General features: G+C 40.3%; 2 protein-coding genes across 11 annotated transcripts; both read right to left on the reverse strand.

The window, feature by feature from the left end:
* Positions 1 to 2439: 2439 nt before the first annotated feature.
* LOC127791601 (uncharacterized) lies at positions 2440 to 11401 on the reverse strand. 8 transcript variants are annotated; one of them, XR_008020972.1, is made up of 5 exons: positions 9090 to 11401; positions 5273 to 5417; positions 4716 to 5177; positions 4549 to 4594; positions 3210 to 4403 (listed from the first exon to the last, which is right to left on the reverse strand). XR_008020972.1 is itself a non-coding variant. In XM_052321589.1 (1 exon), the coding sequence occupies exon 1, from the start codon at positions 10962 to 10964 to the stop codon at positions 9138 to 9140; it is 1827 nt and encodes a 608-aa protein (XP_052177549.1). In that variant the 5' UTR covers positions 10965 to 11401; the 3' UTR covers positions 8767 to 9137. The 8 variants fall into 8 exon arrangements, 1 of the variants encoding a protein (XP_052177549.1); XR_008020970.1 differs by having other exon boundaries at positions 3210 to 4446; XR_008020971.1 differs by having other exon boundaries at positions 4549 to 5177.
* A 4794-nt stretch (positions 11402 to 16195) lies between these two features.
* LOC127812012 (protein HOTHEAD-like) lies at positions 16196 to 19825 on the reverse strand. 3 transcript variants are annotated; one of them, XM_052352464.1, is made up of 6 exons: positions 19519 to 19825; positions 19323 to 19437; positions 17968 to 18609; positions 17271 to 17668; positions 16617 to 17140; positions 16196 to 16513 (listed from the first exon to the last, which is right to left on the reverse strand). In XM_052352464.1, the coding sequence occupies exons 2-6, from the start codon at positions 19411 to 19413 to the stop codon at positions 16477 to 16479; spliced, it is 1692 nt and encodes a 563-aa protein (XP_052208424.1). In that variant the 5' UTR covers positions 19414 to 19437; positions 19519 to 19825; the 3' UTR covers positions 16196 to 16476. The 3 variants fall into 3 exon arrangements, with proteins under 3 accessions (XP_052208424.1, XP_052208348.1, XP_052208263.1); XM_052352388.1 differs by having other exon boundaries at positions 16197 to 16513; positions 19323 to 19518; positions 19610 to 19823; XM_052352303.1 differs by having other exon boundaries at positions 16199 to 16513; positions 19610 to 19821.
* Positions 19826 to 20236: the final 411 nt, after the last annotated feature.

Consider the following 20236-nt stretch of genomic DNA (forward strand, 5'->3'; position numbering starts at 1 on the left):
AGGCTGCTCTGAGCTTCTTCATGTCCCTCTCTCTCTCTCTGTCACTCTTTCTTTATCTATTATATAAATAAATTTTCTTCGACTCTTCCTTCTCTCACTATATTTACAAACCAAAATCTTTCTTTTTCACACTTAATGTCTCGTTATTATTGTATTAGTGTATCCAATATTTATATTAATATATGAATGTAAAAAGTATTATATTATTAATGTCATTTTTAAATGTTTTAAGTAATATTTTTCATATAATTCATTAATTATATTTATAAAGAAGACTTGAAAGCTTATGAAACTCTTTAATCCTAATTATCTAATTCTTGAGTTTAATATATTTCTACAAAATGCAATTCCCTGTTTTATTTTAATCAACATCAACATTATTAATAACAAAATGTCATAATTATTATTATTATTATACTAATTATAACCAAAGACACATAAATGCAGAGAGATCGTGTGAACAAAAACGCCGCCTCAATGCGATGGGCAGAGTCAACAAGGCTTTAAAGGAAGACAAAGGAAAGTAGGGTAAGTGACACCGCCACATTAATCTTCTCATTACTAATTCTAAATCTCAAATCTTTCACTTTTTCTTCCAAGTATTAGGGAGATGTTATGCTTACCAACATTATTATTATTATTATTATTATTATTATTGTTTTACAATAATTGTAGAGTGCCCCCGCAACAGTGTGACCTTTCTCGAAAAGAATAAGGTCATATTTCTCTGTGTTGTTTTTATGTCTTTTTTAGTTTTTATTTTTTTAAAATAATAAAAATATATTTATTTTTATATTTTTAAAAATTAAAAAAATTATAATAACAAAAAGTATAAAAAATATTATAAATAAAAAAAATACATTTTCAGCAAGTTCAAAATAAATATTTGAAACACAAAATTAAAAATTAAAACATCAAAAAATAACCCTTAAAAATTTTACAACTGTGCCAGGCCCTCAGCAGACTGGGGAGCAGCAAAATGACTTTTCGAAAACTTGGAGGGAATTCGTGAAGTCCTTCAACAATCGTTAGATAGAGAATAAGCACAACACCAACAAAACAATAAAGATCAACCAAATACGTCATCCATTGCCATGAAAGAGTGTCATCACATTAAAAGCATTCAACATACGCAAAACAAAGGGTCAATAGTACAAGCCAGTGAACACTCAAAAATTCGTATTAAAAAAATAAAGAAAACAAAGTCAGTCGTCAGCAGGAAGGGGGAGAGATGAAGCGGCCGGGGTTGTCGAGGGAACAGGATCCTCAGTAGCATCCAAGCCCGTAAGAGCACTAATCGCCTCCAGAACAATTGACCCATCCTCGTATGGCTCCTCCTAGGGGCCTGATAAATTGTCCACTATAGACAGCAACTAAGCTGTACGTGTTTGGACTCATGGCGTTGGGCTCATTTGCCAATCCAGGGAATCTACATCATCAGTGGCCTTGGAAGAAAAAAAAATCAAGTTATTAAAGCAGTTATCGAGCCTTTTCAATTCGAGGAAGGAACGGGCTAAATAAAAGAGGAGCTTCATGAGGTTGCCAGCATACTCCTCATTCCTCTCAAAGCGCGCAGTCTTGAGAAAGACAATGCTCCCCCAAACTACCTCAGCCCTGATCTAATCACGATCCTGCACGAGCTATCGATGGCATCCCTCTAGCTCCCTCCGAGTCTCCTCCTCTTGTGATCGGCTTTGGTCAACCTCTAAACGGAGGGAGGAGCATGCTTGGCTCAACTAATCTACCTCATGCTCCAATGAGATAACTCAGTCGGTGTATACAACTTTGCTCTAGGCAAGTTGTCCTGTAACACCCCCATTTTTTTTTTTCATTAAAAATATACATTTCTTTTCACCATATATTTTTTAACATCTCAAGTATCGTATTTTAAAGAAAAATTCTCAATATATTATTACAAATGTAGAAGTAAAAATCGAAACTTTATATGGTACTTAACCAAACTCACTTTATTCAAAACATGAAAACCGTACAATAGTATAACATCATATCTTCAAACAAAATACATGGAGAGTTATCTCTCGAAAGTAACAACTGAGAACCTCAAATATAATCAAAAGATACCTCAAAATAACATTGAACCATAACAGTATTACATGATCAACCTTTAAACATCATTCGTAATATGTAACATTCATAATTTTAACAAGATTGTTCATCAATGGAACATAAGTTCCTCAATATGACTAAAACATATTCGAATCCTCATGAAAAAGCAAAATACAAGAATAACTTGCCAAATTCATTGGACTCGTCACCTCGTACCGTTATCTCTCAACCACTTCCTTACCTTAGCTCTCAATTGGAACATTTGAATGTTCTAGCGACATAGCCCAAGTTAGATGCTGAATCATCTAAGTGAGGGTTCAAAACAGTTACATGAATACATGATGCATGGACAAGAACAAACAGATACCCTAGTGTAACTTCCTTGGTAATCCAGCCTGACATGGAACCCTAGGCAGTCATCCCGGCAAGCACACAAGGCAACATGATACTCCTATACATTATTTCGATAATATCCTTGGAGAATTACGACTACACTATCAGGGTAACATCTCATCCCATTCACAATTATCGATATGCCAACAATACATGTACAAATATGCCAAGATGTACATAAATTACATATAACTTAGCAATTTTTGTGAATAACATACTCAACATAGGCAAAACATAATATGTATAAGTTTTCGGGAAAAACTACTCACATTGATTTAGCCTCTTAGACTTTCTCGGTATGCTTGCATTACCTTGATTTTCATGTCAAGCCTAAATAATCGTACTATTTCTCAATCTCAAGCCTCAACGATCCCAGGCCATTATATTTTTTCAAAAGAATATCATCTATTTTTACATAATTTTATCTTACTTTCTCATATTTCTCTCTCGATAATTTTAAAATAAATACATGCTCAAGATTTTTTTTCAAATTTTTCTCCACCATAATTCATAAAATAATTTCAGAAAAATAATAAAAAAAATTCCAAAATTACCCCGTGCTTCACTAGTCCTCATGCGCTAGCGTGTGGACTGCACGTGAGATTTGCGCGTGCACCCCAAGCGCATCTTCTCCTCTGACAACCACTTTGTCGCTGGCGACTGCAACTTGCTCCGATGCTCGATTTCTTTCTTCCTTCTTGGCCTATGGACCATTCCGAACCCCATGGAACCAATCTTGGCTTGAAACAATCGACTAAGGTAGCCCGAAACTGCCATTTTCAGTCCGCCTTCAACGACCCACACATTTTTCGGCCAAGCCTTAAATCTCCCTCAAAACCACATGAAAACCCTTCACAAACTCTAGAATTGATCCTCAACACATGGGGAACAAATTTCCTTTATCCTTCTCTCTCAATTCTTCCTCAAATACTCGAATTCTCGAGTTTAATTTTTGAAGTATTTGGTCATCCTTAAACCTCTATTTGTACTCGATTTTTGAGCTAAAACAAGCCATGCATAGTCAAATCCAAGCTTTTAATTCCTGATACAACCTTAGATAGCCTCAAATTGTGATGATTTGTCACGAACACCCCTTTCCTGATTTTTGGTGACCCTCGGCCATACCCCACCTTACCGACGTCAAATCACGGCCATCCTTGGCCCATACCCTACCCAATTCAACTCTCCATGCCTTGAAGCCCATGATGGACCTTGAGGCGACCTTTCTGACGACAGCTGGAGGCTGGTCAGCGGTGGCCATGGTTGCTTTTTAGAATTCGCACTTTGACGTCATATCATTTTCAAATTTCATTTTGAGCCCTTATTTGAAGTCCTTAGTCTTCGATATTTGACCATTTGAACCCATAAGATTCACCCTCAACATTTGGTTCCCCAAATTGGAAAAAATATCATTTCGCCCATTTTTTAATTAGAATTGAAAATTACACTTAGGCCCCAAATTCATGTTTCGATCGCAAAACCCTTTTGTTTCATTTTGAAACCACTTAAGGGTTGTTCTAACTACAAAATTAGAGTCTCCTTAAGGTTTCGTGAATTTCTTGGAAGTCTCTTTCCATTATTCAATTTTTCAGGCTATAACTTAGTTGTACCAAAAATCATATCTGATTTGATTTCTTTCAGAGTCATAAATCTCATCTCGAGATGCTCGTCAATTTCATACATTTTACCTTAGGTATCTAAGCTCCAGGGCACTCTCTACAGCTGATTCGATCACTTGTTGCCTTTACAAGCCCATTTTTCGGTATTTCAAACTAACCTTAATTATATGGCAACCTCATGAAAACATAGGGTATTGCATGTCCCTGGAACTCTTGGCAGGACCGACGCAAGGAATTGCACTCCTTGCGAACCTTGATAATAGACTAGTCAGCACTTTTAAACTAGGCATCCGACCTAGCTCAGTCTCTATGCCATCGGGCTATCTGCTCTTCAATGAAACGTGATGGAAATGAGAATGTGCGTTGGCTACCACCACGCATTGCACCCATTAGAAAGAAAAAGAAAAGAAGAAAGTTAAAAAAAGAATGCAAGTATTAAAGTAAAGAAGAAAAAAATAATGGAACTTACACGGATGAGCTCGTGTTCTAGGCTATCCAAGTAGTCAGGAAATTTCCTGCTAAACATATCCCTCTCATCATGAGAAGGGACAGTGGAATAAATAAAGTAAGAACCTATCTCGGGCTCTTTCACGGAATTGGAATCAATCACGCCAAGACTGACCTGGAAATGCTTACCTCAAAGAAAGTGGCCATCTTCCAATCGCATAGGTAGATGCGATGACAAAACTTTCAGAAGAACAGACGAGTAACAGCTACTCTCCAAGGAAAGTCGTACATGGTCATGACGAAAGGGAGATAGAGGCCTATAGCGACGACTGCAAATACCATGAGGACGCTTATGAGAAGAGCTTGGAGGGTCGACATCAACTCATTAGGAATGCTGGGAGCCGAACTAGAGAAAAGCTTTGGTAATGGAAGATGCTGAAGAGCTCAAAACGTTCGTTGGTATGGTCGAAGAAATTGGTGGCGGGAGTGGAGTCCTTGGAGAATGCCCCTTGGCTGGCGATGACATGGCAATGGTCTAATGAGAAGGCCTAGGGTGCTTGCTAGTGCCTTCACCCCAAGCAGGTGGGGGCTTGCCCAAACCATCGATCGACACTTTCTTCCTCTTGATGGCATCTGCTAGTTGACCCATGTCTGCAATACAAAAATACAGAGAGCAAGACGAAAATGCTTAGAAAACAAAAGCAAAGTAATACAAACAAAAGGCTAAAATAGAAAAATAACAATACCTTTGGAAGAAACCTGCTCCTTATAGGGGGAGGGAGTTCCCTTAAAGAATGAGCGTCATCAGCATCATCGTCGTCATAGGGGGACATACACCATAAGAAACCCCAAAGGCACCAGCTAAATAGCTCAGGATAATGCCCCAACAACCTACAATAACAATATTTTCTTCTGACACGATGTCCCAATGGGAAACAGGGCTAAGAGCTAACAAACGTGCAATCTCAAGCTTGAAATTAACCTGAAGGTTCGTAGGGTGGTGGAATTTGGCAGCATGATCCTTTCGGTTAGAATCGAAGCACCAATATCGAGGAGTCGCAAAATCATAAGAAGGCCTAGGTAAAAACCACCTATCCTCGAAATCACTGACCTTGCATAGGGAATCAATAAATAATCCCCAAATAGAAACGACTTGTTGAAAGGTTTAAAAATTAGCACGATGGTCCACCTCTTGCAAGCTATAGAAGCAACTATAAGGAGTCTGGGAGATTCCGACACCTTTCTTTGACCACATAAAATGGAACAAACGATTAATAACATCCACCCGTTGGATGGATCTAAGGAGGAGAAATATGAAAATCTTAAAGAAATCCCTAACCAAAGTCAGACAAAGGTAACCTAAGACCCACGATTAAAGAAGCCTTGTACATGGCTGTCCATCCTCCGCCAACCATTGTTTTGTAGCTCTTTTCTAAGGAAGGCAACCTCATCTTGTAATTCTTGTAATTGGATGGAAATAGGAAAGAAGAGGCAATCCTTGCAAGGTCACCTTTCCCTAGATGGGAGCTCTTTCATAAAATAATATCTCTCAAAAGCTTTGGGATTTCTCTAACAACCCTTTTACATTTCATGATAACTTAAATACAAGAAGAAAATATGCTCGAAGAAAGACTTAGGAGAAATACCTCTATGGATACTGGAAACACAAATGAGATAGGAGGGAAGACCAAAGACTCAAACACCATAGGAAACGAAGGATGTTCGAAGGAAGGCAGAGGGTTGCAAGACCCACAAGGGGTTCGCGACAAGTGTGGTGAAGGCGGTGACGACCCATGGGGGTGTATGGTAGGCTAGCAGAGAGGTAGGTCATGGCGGCGAAGAAGTGACGACTATAGTGGTCTGTTGCAAGCAACCAGAAATTGGGAAACCAAAGGAAGAAGAAAGAGATTTCTAGAAAGAGGAAGAATAGAGCATGAGATGGAAAAAAGTGAAGGGTCCCCCCTTTATATAGCGGGGGACCACACGCAAAGAGCTTAAAGCTCAGTTAGAGATTTTACATAAAATGCCTTCGGGGGAATCCATAACTGGAGGAAAATGCACACGATAATTAGTAAGAAAAGAACTACTCTTCCTCCTAGCAAACTCAGAAGAAAGAGTGGGTAGCAATTGATATATCATAGCAAAAATGCACACTGAAAAAAATAATTAATAACTAATAATAAATTGGTAAATCTAGATTGACCATGTTGAACTAGTGACAGAGGGCCGTAGGAGATCAAGTTTCCTAAAATAGGTGGCCACCGCAAGCAATGGGCCAATAGAGAAGGCCACAAGGGGCCTCTACGGAAGGCACCCCTGCAAAACAGCCACAGTGAAAGTGGCAGGCTCTCGTAGAAGACACCCTTACGTGCCCGCCATGGGGTTGCGAAGGGCCTCTGCATAAGGCAACCCCCATGGGCCTATTGAGAGAGGCAAACCCTTGCCCTGTCAGGGCCGACGATACTACGACCACGGCCCAAGAGCTAGACCTAGGGAGGGGCAATCTCGCCTCCCAAAGGTGACTTCACCGTTTCCTTGAGTACAGAGGGATCCCATGTAATGCGCAAACCAAGATAACTTCAACATCTAAAAATCTCTCCAAGAGGATAAATATTATCGGTAAGAATCATAATCATGGATTACTTAAAATTGTTTCATACCCCTCTATAAATTGATAGTCACTTATTGCAGAAATGGTATATTTTTGATACTGGTGTAAATTCTGCTCTACAAATTTTATCATTCTTAGTGTCTGATTTAAGCATCGAAGTGTTTCTGTTGAGACCTTCTTGCTCCCCCTAATTATTTTCTTTATTGCAGACTCAGACTGCTAAATGATGATATTCTCAGTCAAATAAATTTATTATTGTATCTTGACAATAACAATTTTATTTTTCAAAATGCAATTCCCTATTTTATTTATATTCTTAGATTTTCTTAGTTAAGGGTGTACATGGTTCGGTCTGGCCGATTTTTTGCCAATTTATTGCACCGAACCGCATATGCAGTTTTCACATATAATCAAACCAACCGGTTTGATTTAGTGCAGAAAAATCGCACTGCATACGTGCTAAGGTTTCCAAATAAATCCCATTAACCCCAATAAACATCCAGATAAATCCAAATCCAAATATCTTGATAAGACAATGTCCACCAAAGATCTCAAGCTTCCACACTGAACCATCTTATTAACAAAACATTCAGGAATGAAAGTACAAATGGAAGAGATATCTTGTCAGAAATGGAGTTAGTATCGTGCGGCCGATGGCAAGGGATGGGTTGTCGCAACTCTTCGTCGCTCATGGATGGCAGGGGATGGATCGTCGCAACTCCCCTTTGCTCGTGCGGCCGACGGTGGGGGATGGGTCATCGTAGCAACTCTCTGTCGCTCGTGCGTGGACTAGTGCGGCCAGCAGTGAGGGTCGTCGCAACTTTTCATCTCTCGTGCCTTGTGGTCTAGTGCGACAGTCGACGGGGGATGAGTCAAGTGGTTTGGTGCGGCAGTTGACGGGGATGGGTGCGCACAAGAGCTTTGAGAGACGAAGAGAGGGAGATGAGAGAACTGCGATTTAAGGCTACGTACCCCTACCTCTTTTTATATTTTATATTTTATGTTTTTGATTATTATACTTATATCTGGCGGTTTGGTTTGAAACCAAACTGCGAAACCCCCAAATCGTGCGACGTGCGGTTTGAGGGTTTCTCAAACCGCACTGGACCGCCACTCTAAAAAATCATGTGGTCTGGTGTGGTTCGGTTCGGTGCAGGCGATTTTCGCGGTGCGTCGGATTTTTTGAACACCCCTATTCTTAGTTCCATATTTGAAGAAGAAGTAACTGAAGTCATATTTTAATCAACATCAACATTGTTAATAATAAAATGTCATAATTATTATTATACTAATTATAACGAAATACAAATAAACGCGGAGAGATCGTGTGAACAAAAACGCCGCCTCAATGCGATGGTTGCGGGGCAGAGACAGTCAACAAGGCTTTAAAGGAAGCCGAAGTTAGTAGGGGGTTACAGGCATGACTAAGTGACACGGGCACTTTAATCTTCTCATTGCCGATTCTAAATCTTTCACATTTTTATTCACTTTTTCTTCAAGTATTAGTGAGATGTTATGCTTACCAACATTATTATTATTATTATTATTATTATTATTATTATTATTGTTGTTGTTGTTGTTGTTGTTGTTGTTGTTGTTGTTTTGTAGGCTAGAGAAAAGATAGTAAGCTCAAGAGAAAGGAACCCGTTCAAATAGAGCAAGAAGTGTCGGCCCACAAATGGGCCCAATATCAAGCAATTTGCAGACGGCCCAACACTTTGGGCTTCGTAAATGGGCTCCATCTTTAGGAAACGCCCCAGAGACGCTACTCTATATGGCGATTCACAGGATTACATAGGAAGGTACTATCATCACATCACCTGTAGAGTGTAGACTCTCCTCTCATTTGGATCATTGGATGCATCCTTTTGATCTTTGCTTTGATTTGATTTGATAATGACAGTTAATCGGGAAACGATACGATTTCAAAGTGAATTGCACGGAAGTTTTACCTTCTGTAATTGCTAGCCTGGATGAACGGACGGAGGAAGACGATGGATTCAGACTTCGACCGTCTTCTGGTTGAGCGCTGTGTATCGCCATCGCTCCTTCTCCACGAAGTCAGCGTCCAGGAACTGAGCCACAAAGGCCCAAAGCCTGTAAACGTCTTCAAAATTGGCTAGAAACCCTAGCGCAATGGTAACCACTTTAATCCGATCCGCTTTTCCTCTCTTCTTCGTCTCTTTCTCTCCGCTCTTTCTCGGCTCCATCACTCTCTCCCTCTCCTCCTCGTGCTTGTCCGAGAACCAGATGTGGTGCAGGAAGCCATAGCTGAGCGAAATGTTTCTCCGATCAGCGAGCTTCTGAACTAGAATCGGCTCCACCTTTTCCCCTTTCCAATCGTACACGTTGAACGCCAATGCCGGTCCTCGGTCGAACTTTATCTTCGGCCCGTAGATTCTGGCCAGCGGAATCCTCTCCTCCGCATTCGGATGCTGCAATTTCATCATCGCATTCACCAGCCAGTTGATCAGTAACCTCGCTCTGCTGCTGATCAGCATTAGTCCAAGCGAATTCATGTGATCCAGGCACCGGCATTCAATCTCCTGGACCAACTCGCTGGTCTTTTCCGAAATTTCCTTTTCTTTTTCTTGTTTCTCCGCAAGAATTGGACCTGAGAAGAAGCTCGATGCCGGTAACCGAACTTCTTCAATCCCCAATCTGGAAGCCTGTTCGACATCTATCTCGGAAGAATCCTCGGAAAAAGAAAGCAGCTTCCTCGTTGGGACTAAATTTACAATCCCTGTGCTCGTAGAAGATTCCAAGACTGGAACGGTGGATTTCTTGACGAAGAGGCATCCAAATCCACTCGGATTTTCTCCAAAAACTTTGTAGAAGGAACAAACGAGAAAATCGGGGCGGATAAGAGAAAGGCCGAAGCTGTCCATATCTTTTGGTCCCAGCGCGCAAGCATCAAGCAAGACATGCCAGCCATTTTCCTGCGCCAGGCTCATCCATTGATAAGAGTAACTTCCTCCTGTAACTCTGGACTGGAGAGGGAAAACGAAGAGTCCCCTGTTCTTCTTCTTCTTCCTCTTCCTCACCAGAATCTGCCTCAATCTCCCCCCGTGAACTCTCAGCCTCGGCCACTTGAATTCCGCCGACATGACTCTTGCTCCTCTCTTCTCCGCTGTTCTAACCATGGTGTCAACCGCTTCGCTCTCGTAGTCGTACACTGTCAGAAGCTTTCGGCTGGACGGAAACGGGTAAGACTCGGCCAGAAGCTTGAACGCCGACGATCTGTTGGCAGTGAAAACCATGGCGTAATCAGTTTCAGATATGTTAAGAAACTCCATGATCTTCTTCTTGATGCTGGATTCCAATTCAGATCCCTCCCCGCCATGGAGTAGCTGCGACTTGAAACTCACGGACTTGTACGATATGCTGAAGAGCGGAAACTCAGAATTCTGAGGCGGTGGAGAAGAGGAGGAAGCAACCGGGATTGCCGAAGAATAATGGCTCTGCAACTGTGAATCTGAGAAGAGTCCTATGCCTATGTAATCGAGACAGACATGTTTGGAGAGGGAGAGGTGGCAGTACTCTTTGGCTCGGATTTGATCAATCTGAGAAGTTTCAGAGTACCGTGGATAAGTTTTCGTGAACTGGGCGAATGATTCCTGCAAAGAAGGAAGAGATTCGTGGTTGGTGAATTGGGTGTTGGAGAAGAAGGAGGAAGTAGTCGTCACGGCGAAGTGGTGCCTGCAAGTCGACGATGTGCTTCTGGATTTACCGACGGTTTTCTGGGTCTCCGGCGGAGTGAGGAAGGGTCTCTGGCAGCAGCCATGGAGGCAGACTTGGGTGGCTTCTTTGAACCATTGTGGTTGCATTTTCTCCGGCCTCTTCGTCTCTCTTTCTGCTGGCTGCTCTAATGTCCAATCTCGTGGGGTTTAAAATGGGTGCTCTTTTGTTAAGAAACAGCGTTCAAAGTCTTTTGTTTAAAGTGACTCGATATGATTGTTGAACTGTTCAGGTCTCTGGGGATTGACCTTTTCTAATTTGACATATGCTTTGGAATGCGGCTTTGGAGGGGGCCAAAGAATTCTGAGATTGAGGAGCATGATCTGATTTTGAGATGATGTGCAGTTTTGGCCCTCGGATCAAAGATATGCTAATTTTATTCGTCGGGCTTCAATTTCAGAAAGCAATGGGGGTAGTCTGTCGCGGAGGAAAAGAGAAGGCAACAAGTGGAAGTGGAGGACAAAAGGGGCATCGGAATTGGCCGGCAGTATGAGGGCTGGCCGGAAGAAAGAGCTTTGGTTTTGGAATGAGTCCATCACTGCTCCAAATAAAATTTCCCAATCTCTTGGCATAAATAAACCAAACGTGAAATCTTCCCATCATTATTTAATTCTCCATTGCAAAACGTGTAACCTTCTTCGAATCATTAGTTAATTTGTTGCTCCATTGCAACTTTCCTTCGCAAAGAAGCAAAGCCCTCCCCTCCCCGCCATTTTCCGGCCATGGCAGTCAAGTCACTTTTTTTTTAATTCTTTGTCAAGGTGTCTTTTTGGCACTGTTGTAGGCACCCAAGCGGCCAAGGCGAGTGCGATTTTGTTCACCCCCTTTAACGGGGTGAACAAAATCGCTCTCGGCCAAGCCTGCCTTAAAAGAGTGTCCCGCTGTCACATCCATCGGCAGGGTCATTTTCTTTTCACTTTTCTTTTCCCGTCTGTTGAAAAGATAGTGAATGAATATGGATTTAAAAAAAATATTTATGATAAGAATATGAATAAAATATTTAAAATCTTTACTGGGCATTAGTAAAGTAACAAGGATGGAGTTTATTATTTATACACCCGTGCTATAGTGCTCGAAAAGATTAACACATAAACTTATTAAAAAAATTAATTGAAATCCACTCAGACTGTCGGCGGGCTTCATCAGCAATGTGCGTGGGCGGATAGACAAGCTTCATCATGATGAAGTTCTCCTGAACTGGGCAGGCTTCACTTGAATTGAAGTCTGCCCGTCACATTGTTGGGCGGATTTCATTTGATGCGCGTGTTATATCTTCGAGTCAAGTTCTAATTTCGAAGTGAGAGTATATTTGTCATTTGATATTTTTTAATCATGTGTCAATTAATTCGGACAAAGTAGTATTTTTCTTATTTATATTAGTTTCAATTCATTCTGGTTTGAAAGGCAAATCCGAACCAAACTGATCTCATTTCTTCTCAGGCAATTTTTTAACAGAAAATCAAAGATATTATGAACATTTCTCCCGAACAAAGAGGTTTAAGGGTACTTGTTATATTAAAAATGTCAGTTGGAATATTTCTTTAATTCTAGAGGTTTTTTTAAAGAGAATTCTTCCTCCATTATAAAAAATGTGGTAATGAGAGTCTTATTCACATAAATTAAAATGATTAGTAGTAATATGAATATCCTAATTAACAAGGGGTAGCAGACAATCTTATTATGTGGCAATCAATTAACCATAGTTACAATTACAAATATTATATTTTTATGGATTCATGAATATAGAATATTAGATTGTGTTCGCATTTGAATTTATTCAAAAAAAAATATATCAAGAAAAAAAGGTTATGTGTCTTTAAAAATTAATCAGAAAAAATTTAAATACTAAGAAAAATACAAACACTATTAACAATGTTTATAAAGAAAGGTGGTGTAAAAACAATAAATAAAAAACTCAAAACTGTCATTTTCGTGACATAACAATTAGTTGGTCCCACCATCCACCAAACCTCCCAAATGCTCCAACGACCGTTTCATCTCCCGCGTTATGGATGGCGTCCCCCTCAACCACCAAATGGCGATAACAATAATAATATAATAATTACAACAATTTATGCAATATGTGCTTGCGGAGACTGTTAATTCAATTTAATCCGACCCGACCCGATCCGATCCTGTCCTTATTCAAATTCAAATTTCTTATAAGTTGCAAAGCCAAACAAACTGGATCCGAACCAATGAAATTGAAAGGACCTCCGATTTGTCGTGGCTCCGTTGGAGAAAACTATACAACATGCATATGAAATGAAGTTTATTAATTAATGTACAGAGGCAGGCAGAGGTTCCTAAATCATTAGCGGCCTCTGACTTCCCCAAGTACGGTATTTAATTTTAAGACGCTTTCTACCTTCGAATGTCAACATCATCTCGTAGCCGCAACCAGCGGGGAGTAGGTTTCATTGCATTGCACATAATACCGTGACTCATCATTTAAGTTAATTTTCTTAATCAAAGGGTAGACAGTAATTAAATGTTAGAGATTTAGTGACATCCCACGAGCATATGGTGAATTTATTTTACCATTAATAATCAACAAATTTTTAGAAAATTGACATGATAATTTCAGATAAATTACTCTTAAAAAAGTCCAAAACTTTTGTCCATTTAACAAAGATTTCTTGTAATTCAAATATGATGAAATACAATGATAAAATTTGGATAGAGGCATCGTCTTAAAGCCATTAAAAATTTGCAAGATATAAATTAGTCAAAGAGCGCAAGATATTCTCTAAGTAAATTCTTCATTAATTGCTTAACTCAGATTCTTAATAATATTAAAAAATTTGCAAAGTTTTTGAATTGGTGTTACAGATATGTTCTTTTTAAATTTTAGACTCATTTATTTATAAAAGAATATGCAGATTTGTAATAAATATCATTAGTGTTCGAAGATGGACTAAAATTTAAACTCATATGAATAAGCTTTATCCGTTACAAGATTTTTCAAGAGATTTTCAAAATTGTGTTTTGAGTTCTTTATTTTGAAAATACCTTGCGAATAACTCTTCGTGGATACTTTTTTTATGTGAGTTTGACGAGACTCTTAGGGGCTGTTCTCTTTGCTGTTTTCAACCTGTTTTGAGTTTTCAGTTTTTCAAAACACTAAAAACGTGTTCTCTTTGTTATTTTCAAAAACGCATTTTCAAAAACAAGGAAAAAATTTGTAAAGGAAACCCAAAACAACATTTTGTTGTTTTGGGTGTTTTTAGTGAAAACTTATCAAAAACACAAAACACGGAAAACGGTCCCCCCCACCCACCCCCAACAACCCTCCAGTCTCGTTCTCTCTCTCTCTCTCTCTCTCTCTCTCTCTCTCCTCACCCAAAACACTGCGACTGCCCCAATCATCTTCTCCGTCGCCGCCTCTTCCCTTCCAGACGCCATCTCTTCCTTGTCGGCCATCGCAGCGCCTGCCACCACAGCCTACGTCGTTCGCCTATGTCGCCGCTGCAAGTCGTTATCCCTTCCAGATCCGTCGCGCTTCGTCGTTCACCTGCGCCGTTCCTCTTCCAGATCCGCCATCGCCGCCGCTCGCCATGCACAGATCCGCCATAACCGCCATCGCCGCTACCGCCATGCCCAGATTCGCCATCGCTTGCCGCCATCGCCTCCTGCCTTTCCATTTCTTCCTTCTTTTTTTAGCGATTTCTTCCTCCGCCATAGCCCTATCTCCACTCCCAATTTTTTATTTTAATTTTTATTTTTAATTATATTTTTAAAATTTTGAATAAATCAACATTTTGTTATTTTATGATTTATTATTATTTTTAATATTTATGTTATGAGTAATTTAAATCTCAAAATTAATGTGAAAAATAATTTATAATTTCAAAACAGACTATTAGATCATAATTTTAAATATATTTTATAATTTTAATATATTATATATGTTTAGATTATTATGTTATATTTTAAATTTTTTTAATTAAATTTATAATTTATTAATAAATATTTATAACTTTCAATCAGATTTATTAAATAAAATATTCTAAAATAAATTTTCTCAAAATTTCGAAGTAAACGTATTTTCTAGTTTTCTATTTTAAGAAACAGTTTTTCAGAATAGCAAAAAGAACGCGTTTTTAAAAATTTCAAAACAGACACTCAAAACACAAAACTCAAAATGAATTCAAAACTCAAAACTCAAAATTAAAACACAAAGAGAACACCACCTTAGGTTTTGTGTTTTCTAATGAGACCCAAGGTAATGACGATGATTCGGGTTAGTTTTATAGACTTCGACTCGAGATTAAAGCAACGGTTCAATCCACTTACTGGCAGCCCATTTATAGAAGTTGGGCCATAAGCCCTTAACCCTCCATTTGGAGGAGAAATGGACCTTGGCCCATTTGCTCAAGGAAGGGAAGAAGCCCATGAAGCCCAAGCCCATTTCCTCTCACTTTGTGCCCTAGGCCCTTAATATAAAATGGATTCTTTCCCCTTTTGTGCCCTATGTGTGGCGGCCAATTGTGTTTTCTCCCTTGTTCCCTCTCTCGGTCGATTCTCCCTTCATTGATGGCTGATCCTATTGGGGTTTCTTTCCTTCTTGGTCAGATGCTTCTTTCCTTGCTGAGTGTTGCACTTTCCTTGTGCGTTGTGGTTGTTCCTCAATGGCGTTTGCAATGACTATTTAGTCTGAGTTGTTGTCTTCTTTTTTAGGTAAGTTTTTCGACCATTGTTAACCCATATCTTCGTGATTACTTTTTGTTCCTTGGCGGATCCTACTATGTGTGGAAGCTTGTGTGAGGGGTGTCGATCAGCTGAGAGACTTGGGGGGGGTTTGAGGGCTTCGCTTCTTGGGGGTTTGGATTCCTTTGTGGCTTGGTATCTCTATTTGTTGGTTATTGCCTAAGTGGTGATTGAACGAGTCTAGATCTAAGCCTTGGAGCAGTCTTCGTGACTATCATTATAGTCGAAATAGGGAGTTTATTTTTCTGCCTTGATCTGTTCTTGCATTCAGTTGTTTTTTTTATTTGATTTCGATTGAGTACTAACTCCACTGCTTTGTAGAGTTTTCTGCAACAAAGACCATTTCAAAAACCCCACGATCGAAAGGTCTCTTGTAATCTTTTGGTCTAAAGCTGTTCTTTTGGCCCATTTTATTTTGTTTTTGAACTTTGTTCTATCGTAGATTTTATGATTTGATTGATATATATTCATTAGGAGTCTCCTTTGAGCCCAAATCTTTTTCCCTTAAGATCTCTATTTAGATTAATTTATTTTACTAGGTTTTGGCCTACATAAACATCACATCAGAAACAAATACAAATAACTCAAAACCCAAATTACAGGAAATATATATTAGATTGGGGATACATATGAATTTAATTATTTTACCTAGCATATATAGGAAAATAGATGCATGGTTTTAATTAGTAGCAATTAATTGCAACACAAAAACCGATCGAACAGTTTGGCTTAAATAAAAACGCACTAAAAGTGCAATTTTCCATTAAATTAAGAACCCACTTTTTTGTAGTTTTTTTATTTCTAAAAAGCCGTCTTAACAAATACATAAAATAAATAACACTACATGCTGAATTCATCATCATATCTCTCTACTAAAATAGAACAGTACCATCACTTCCTCTGCTGCAGGATCTTTTGGCCCATGTACCTGCAGTTCATTCCATGCATAAAACAAAAAAGTGTAAAACACCATTATAATTGTTCAAATCCTAAGGATACATATATATATAGAGAGAGAGAGAGTTAGTTACCTTCCAAGCATCATAACAGTGGCCTGAGGATTGGTTCCCGGAGAGCGAATGAAGGTAGATCCATCAACAACCCTCAACCCTTCCACGCCCATCACTCTGTAATCGCGGTCCACAACCTTACTCACCTGGCACCCGCCGTGGTAATGCCAAATGGTCATCACAGTGTCCACACAGAACTGCTCTAGAGAGAATGATGCGCTGACATGACGCGGGCGGACGTTCACCGGCAGGGCCAGCATCATGTCGATGAGGGCCTGAACCGTGACAAGGGGGTACCGAAACTTGGAGAAAGACTTGGACTCGATGACCTTGATGATGGTTTTCATGCCCTGGACGCATCTTTGCAGATCGCGAGGGTCCTGGAAGTAGTTGAAGGTGACGATGGGATTGTCGTTTGGGTCGGTGGTGTGGAGGAGGAGATGGCCAGTGGACTCGGGGCCTAGGATTTTCTCCAGGATCAGGCCGCCTTGCAACGACAACGAATTGGCTTCGCCCGAAGAAAAGATGGCGTCGTCCTCGCCTGTCTGCAAAATGCAATATTTATAACAACATATATCCATATCATATATCATATTAAGCTAGCCTTTGAAAAAGAAAGAGCAATAATTAGCATTAAACTATATATAATAATATATATTAGAGAGATAATAATACCTGATTGGCCAACGTTTGGAAATACTCGTGAATGGAGTGGGGCGAAACAGAGCCGAACTGGGAGCCACTGGCAGCCTCAACGAAGCTACCGAAGCGGGTAATGCCCACGACTTGGATGAGAGAGATCTCAACGGGTCGGGGAGAGGGAACGTACAGAGCGTTCATGGAATTATCGGACATCCCCTGGCCAACCATGGGCTGGTCCACTATCGTCTGTATTCCGTGGGCCATGAGGTGCTCCTTGGGCCCAACGCCACTCAGCATCAGCAGCTGTGGGCTCCCTAGGGCTCCTGCAGACAATATCACTTCGTTCTTTGAGCCCCTGTTAAGATATGCTTTGTGAACTGTTCCTTTCGCATCTCTGAATTCCACGCCGTAGGCTCTTGGCTTCGGTTGTCCTGTCACGTGCCACTAATTACTAATTGTTACGTACTAATAAATAACAAGGGATTATATATTTAAGTGTTTGTTAATTTAATCTAATTCAAGACTTAGCTACTCTGGTCATTAAAAATGTTATTTACATATTTATAATTTAATATTTTATAAAATATTTATTAAATTTGAGTAACAAAAATAACATTTTCTAGAAGAGGTAGGTAGGGGTCCAATGGGGGGAACGAACATGGGGGTTCGACAAGAGGTAGATCGCCTAGACCATCTGATCTGATCTGATCTGAACACAATGAATCCTCACCTTTCACCGTGAAGAAGATCTGGTGGACGACAGCATTCAAGTACACAGTAATCTTTCTCGGATCGGCATACTCCAGGAAATCGGCGGCGGTGTGCCGGTGACCCTCCCGATCAAAGGTCGACCCACCGACCTTCGTCCCATAAATGTGATCGAACGTGAACCCGTTGTACGGAAGCACGCCGGCCTCCAGCAACCCGTCTCTCACCGCCGATTGCCACTCCAACATCGGCGGCTCGAACACCACTTTCCCCTCCACCCACTGATACGACTCGTTCACCAGCCTCTGGTCCCAGCCGGCGCGGCTCACGTAGGCCGTGCTGGCGCGAGTGTAGAAGCCGGCATTCAGGCAGGAGCCTCCGCCCAGGACCCGAGCGCGGGCGTTGATGACGCCGTCGGTGGAGACGAAGGACTGGGAGGGCGACGAGGGAGAGTTGTTTGCGAGGGTGGCGGCGAAGGTGGCAATGTTGTTGATGGTGGGCTGGCCGTAGGGCAAATCGCCTCGTTCCAGGAGGAGAACTTTGGCACCCTCGGAGAGAGTTGCCGCCAGTGCGCAGCCGGAGGTTCCTCCTCCGACAATGATGTAGTCGTAGTACTCCACCGGAGGAGCCGCCGTCGCATCGTGGGCAAATGAGGAATATGGAGCTGAGAATGAAAAAGGAAGACAGTTTCAGCAATACATATTGGAAGATGAAATTAAAATCATATTATCCTTTTGTAAAGAAAAAGATCCCAAATTAAAGCAAGTCCATGTAATTTGCCTCAATCAATCTCAATGATCGACGAACGAGCTGTTGCGTTGCGACACTAATTAAGAGAAGATTTTATCAGGACAGGAGATTGTAAGTGTGAAAATGACCATTCATTCAATGATTGTGGTCTGTACTTGGTTGGACGGACGATGGGACCAGACTTTGACCATTATATTATAATAATAAAAATGGTTACACTCTATTCTAGTAGTACTGCCACGTTTTTTTTTTGGTAACATTTCTTTAAATTAATTAATTTAGTGAAGATATCACTTACCAAAAACAAAAGTTTGATAATGAAGTTTGTAAATTAAATTAAGCCGGCGGACTGATGATTCTCAGAAATTTATTCCTCGCCGATGTACCCTTTTTAGAATGGTTGGCCATGCGGTACAGCATTACGAGGAATATGATGTCGGAAAAAGCATGTTTCTCCAATAGAAAGACATCGCGGTCTTACCATCGCCGGCGATAATGATCCGGTGCAAAATTTGGGTAAGCATCGTGAAATTAAAATGAAAAAAATCATTTTCGCAACATCAATTGTTTAATCAAATTAAAGCGAGGGTTAGGATTATCAGGAGGAGATATCGGGAATTCGTTTACCTTTCTCGGAGAAACAAGAGCCATGGAAGAGTAGAACGCCGAGGAGAGCAGCGGAGACGCAGCTGATTCGAAGCCAGCCTGACGAAGCCATATCCAAACTCGATCAAATTAAAAGCTGCAATAATTGAAGAGCAGGTCAGATAACCTGAGAATCGGAATTGGATTCTCTCTGCTCTGCTCTGCTCGCAATCACAACCTGAAATCAATTTACTAGGGTTTTTAAGACGCCCGAAGGGCACGAGCGGTATCGGCGGCAAAAAACAACCACTGAAACCGCTTCTTCCTACCTGTAAAAGTCAAAAGAGTTAATGGCCGGCAGTTTCAAGCCCAAGCTAGCTAGCTCCTCTCATTTACTCTCCCTCTGTCTTAATTTGTCTCCGCCAGGAAGGAAGGAAGCAGTAGTCGATGCACGATGAAGACTATATATATATATATATAGCGTTCCCATTGACTACTACTACGCTACGCTAGCTGTTGGTGGCTTCATTTAATCTGCTGTTCCTAACATGTCAATTATCAGCGAAGGTACGCTCAGCTAGCTCATGTATACAGTCCATATATATATATATATAATATTGAACATATATTCATGTATGTATTTTATACTTTCCATAATAATAATATCCTTAAATCGCATATATATAATAATAATAATATATTCGGCACTTCAAATTTGCACAGAACAGAATTTCATAATAATATTCAAAATATATATCGAATTAATAATCTGACAAAAGAAGTTTCTCAGTTACGGCGGGCGGGCGGGCGGACGGGCCAGATCTGACTATATATCTTCAGTTCACTGCACCATCTGGAACTCATGATTTTTATTTATGTATTTGTTCCTTTCATTGTTGGTTAGATTGAGCTATATATGTATGTATATGTAGCAGTAGAAGTGATAGTTGCCGTAT

The sequence above is a fragment of the Diospyros lotus genome, chromosome 1 (genome assembly GCF_014633365.1).
Source record: "Diospyros lotus cultivar Yz01 chromosome 1, ASM1463336v1, whole genome shotgun sequence".
Lineage (NCBI taxonomy): Eukaryota > Viridiplantae > Streptophyta > Magnoliopsida > Ericales > Ebenaceae > Diospyros > Diospyros lotus.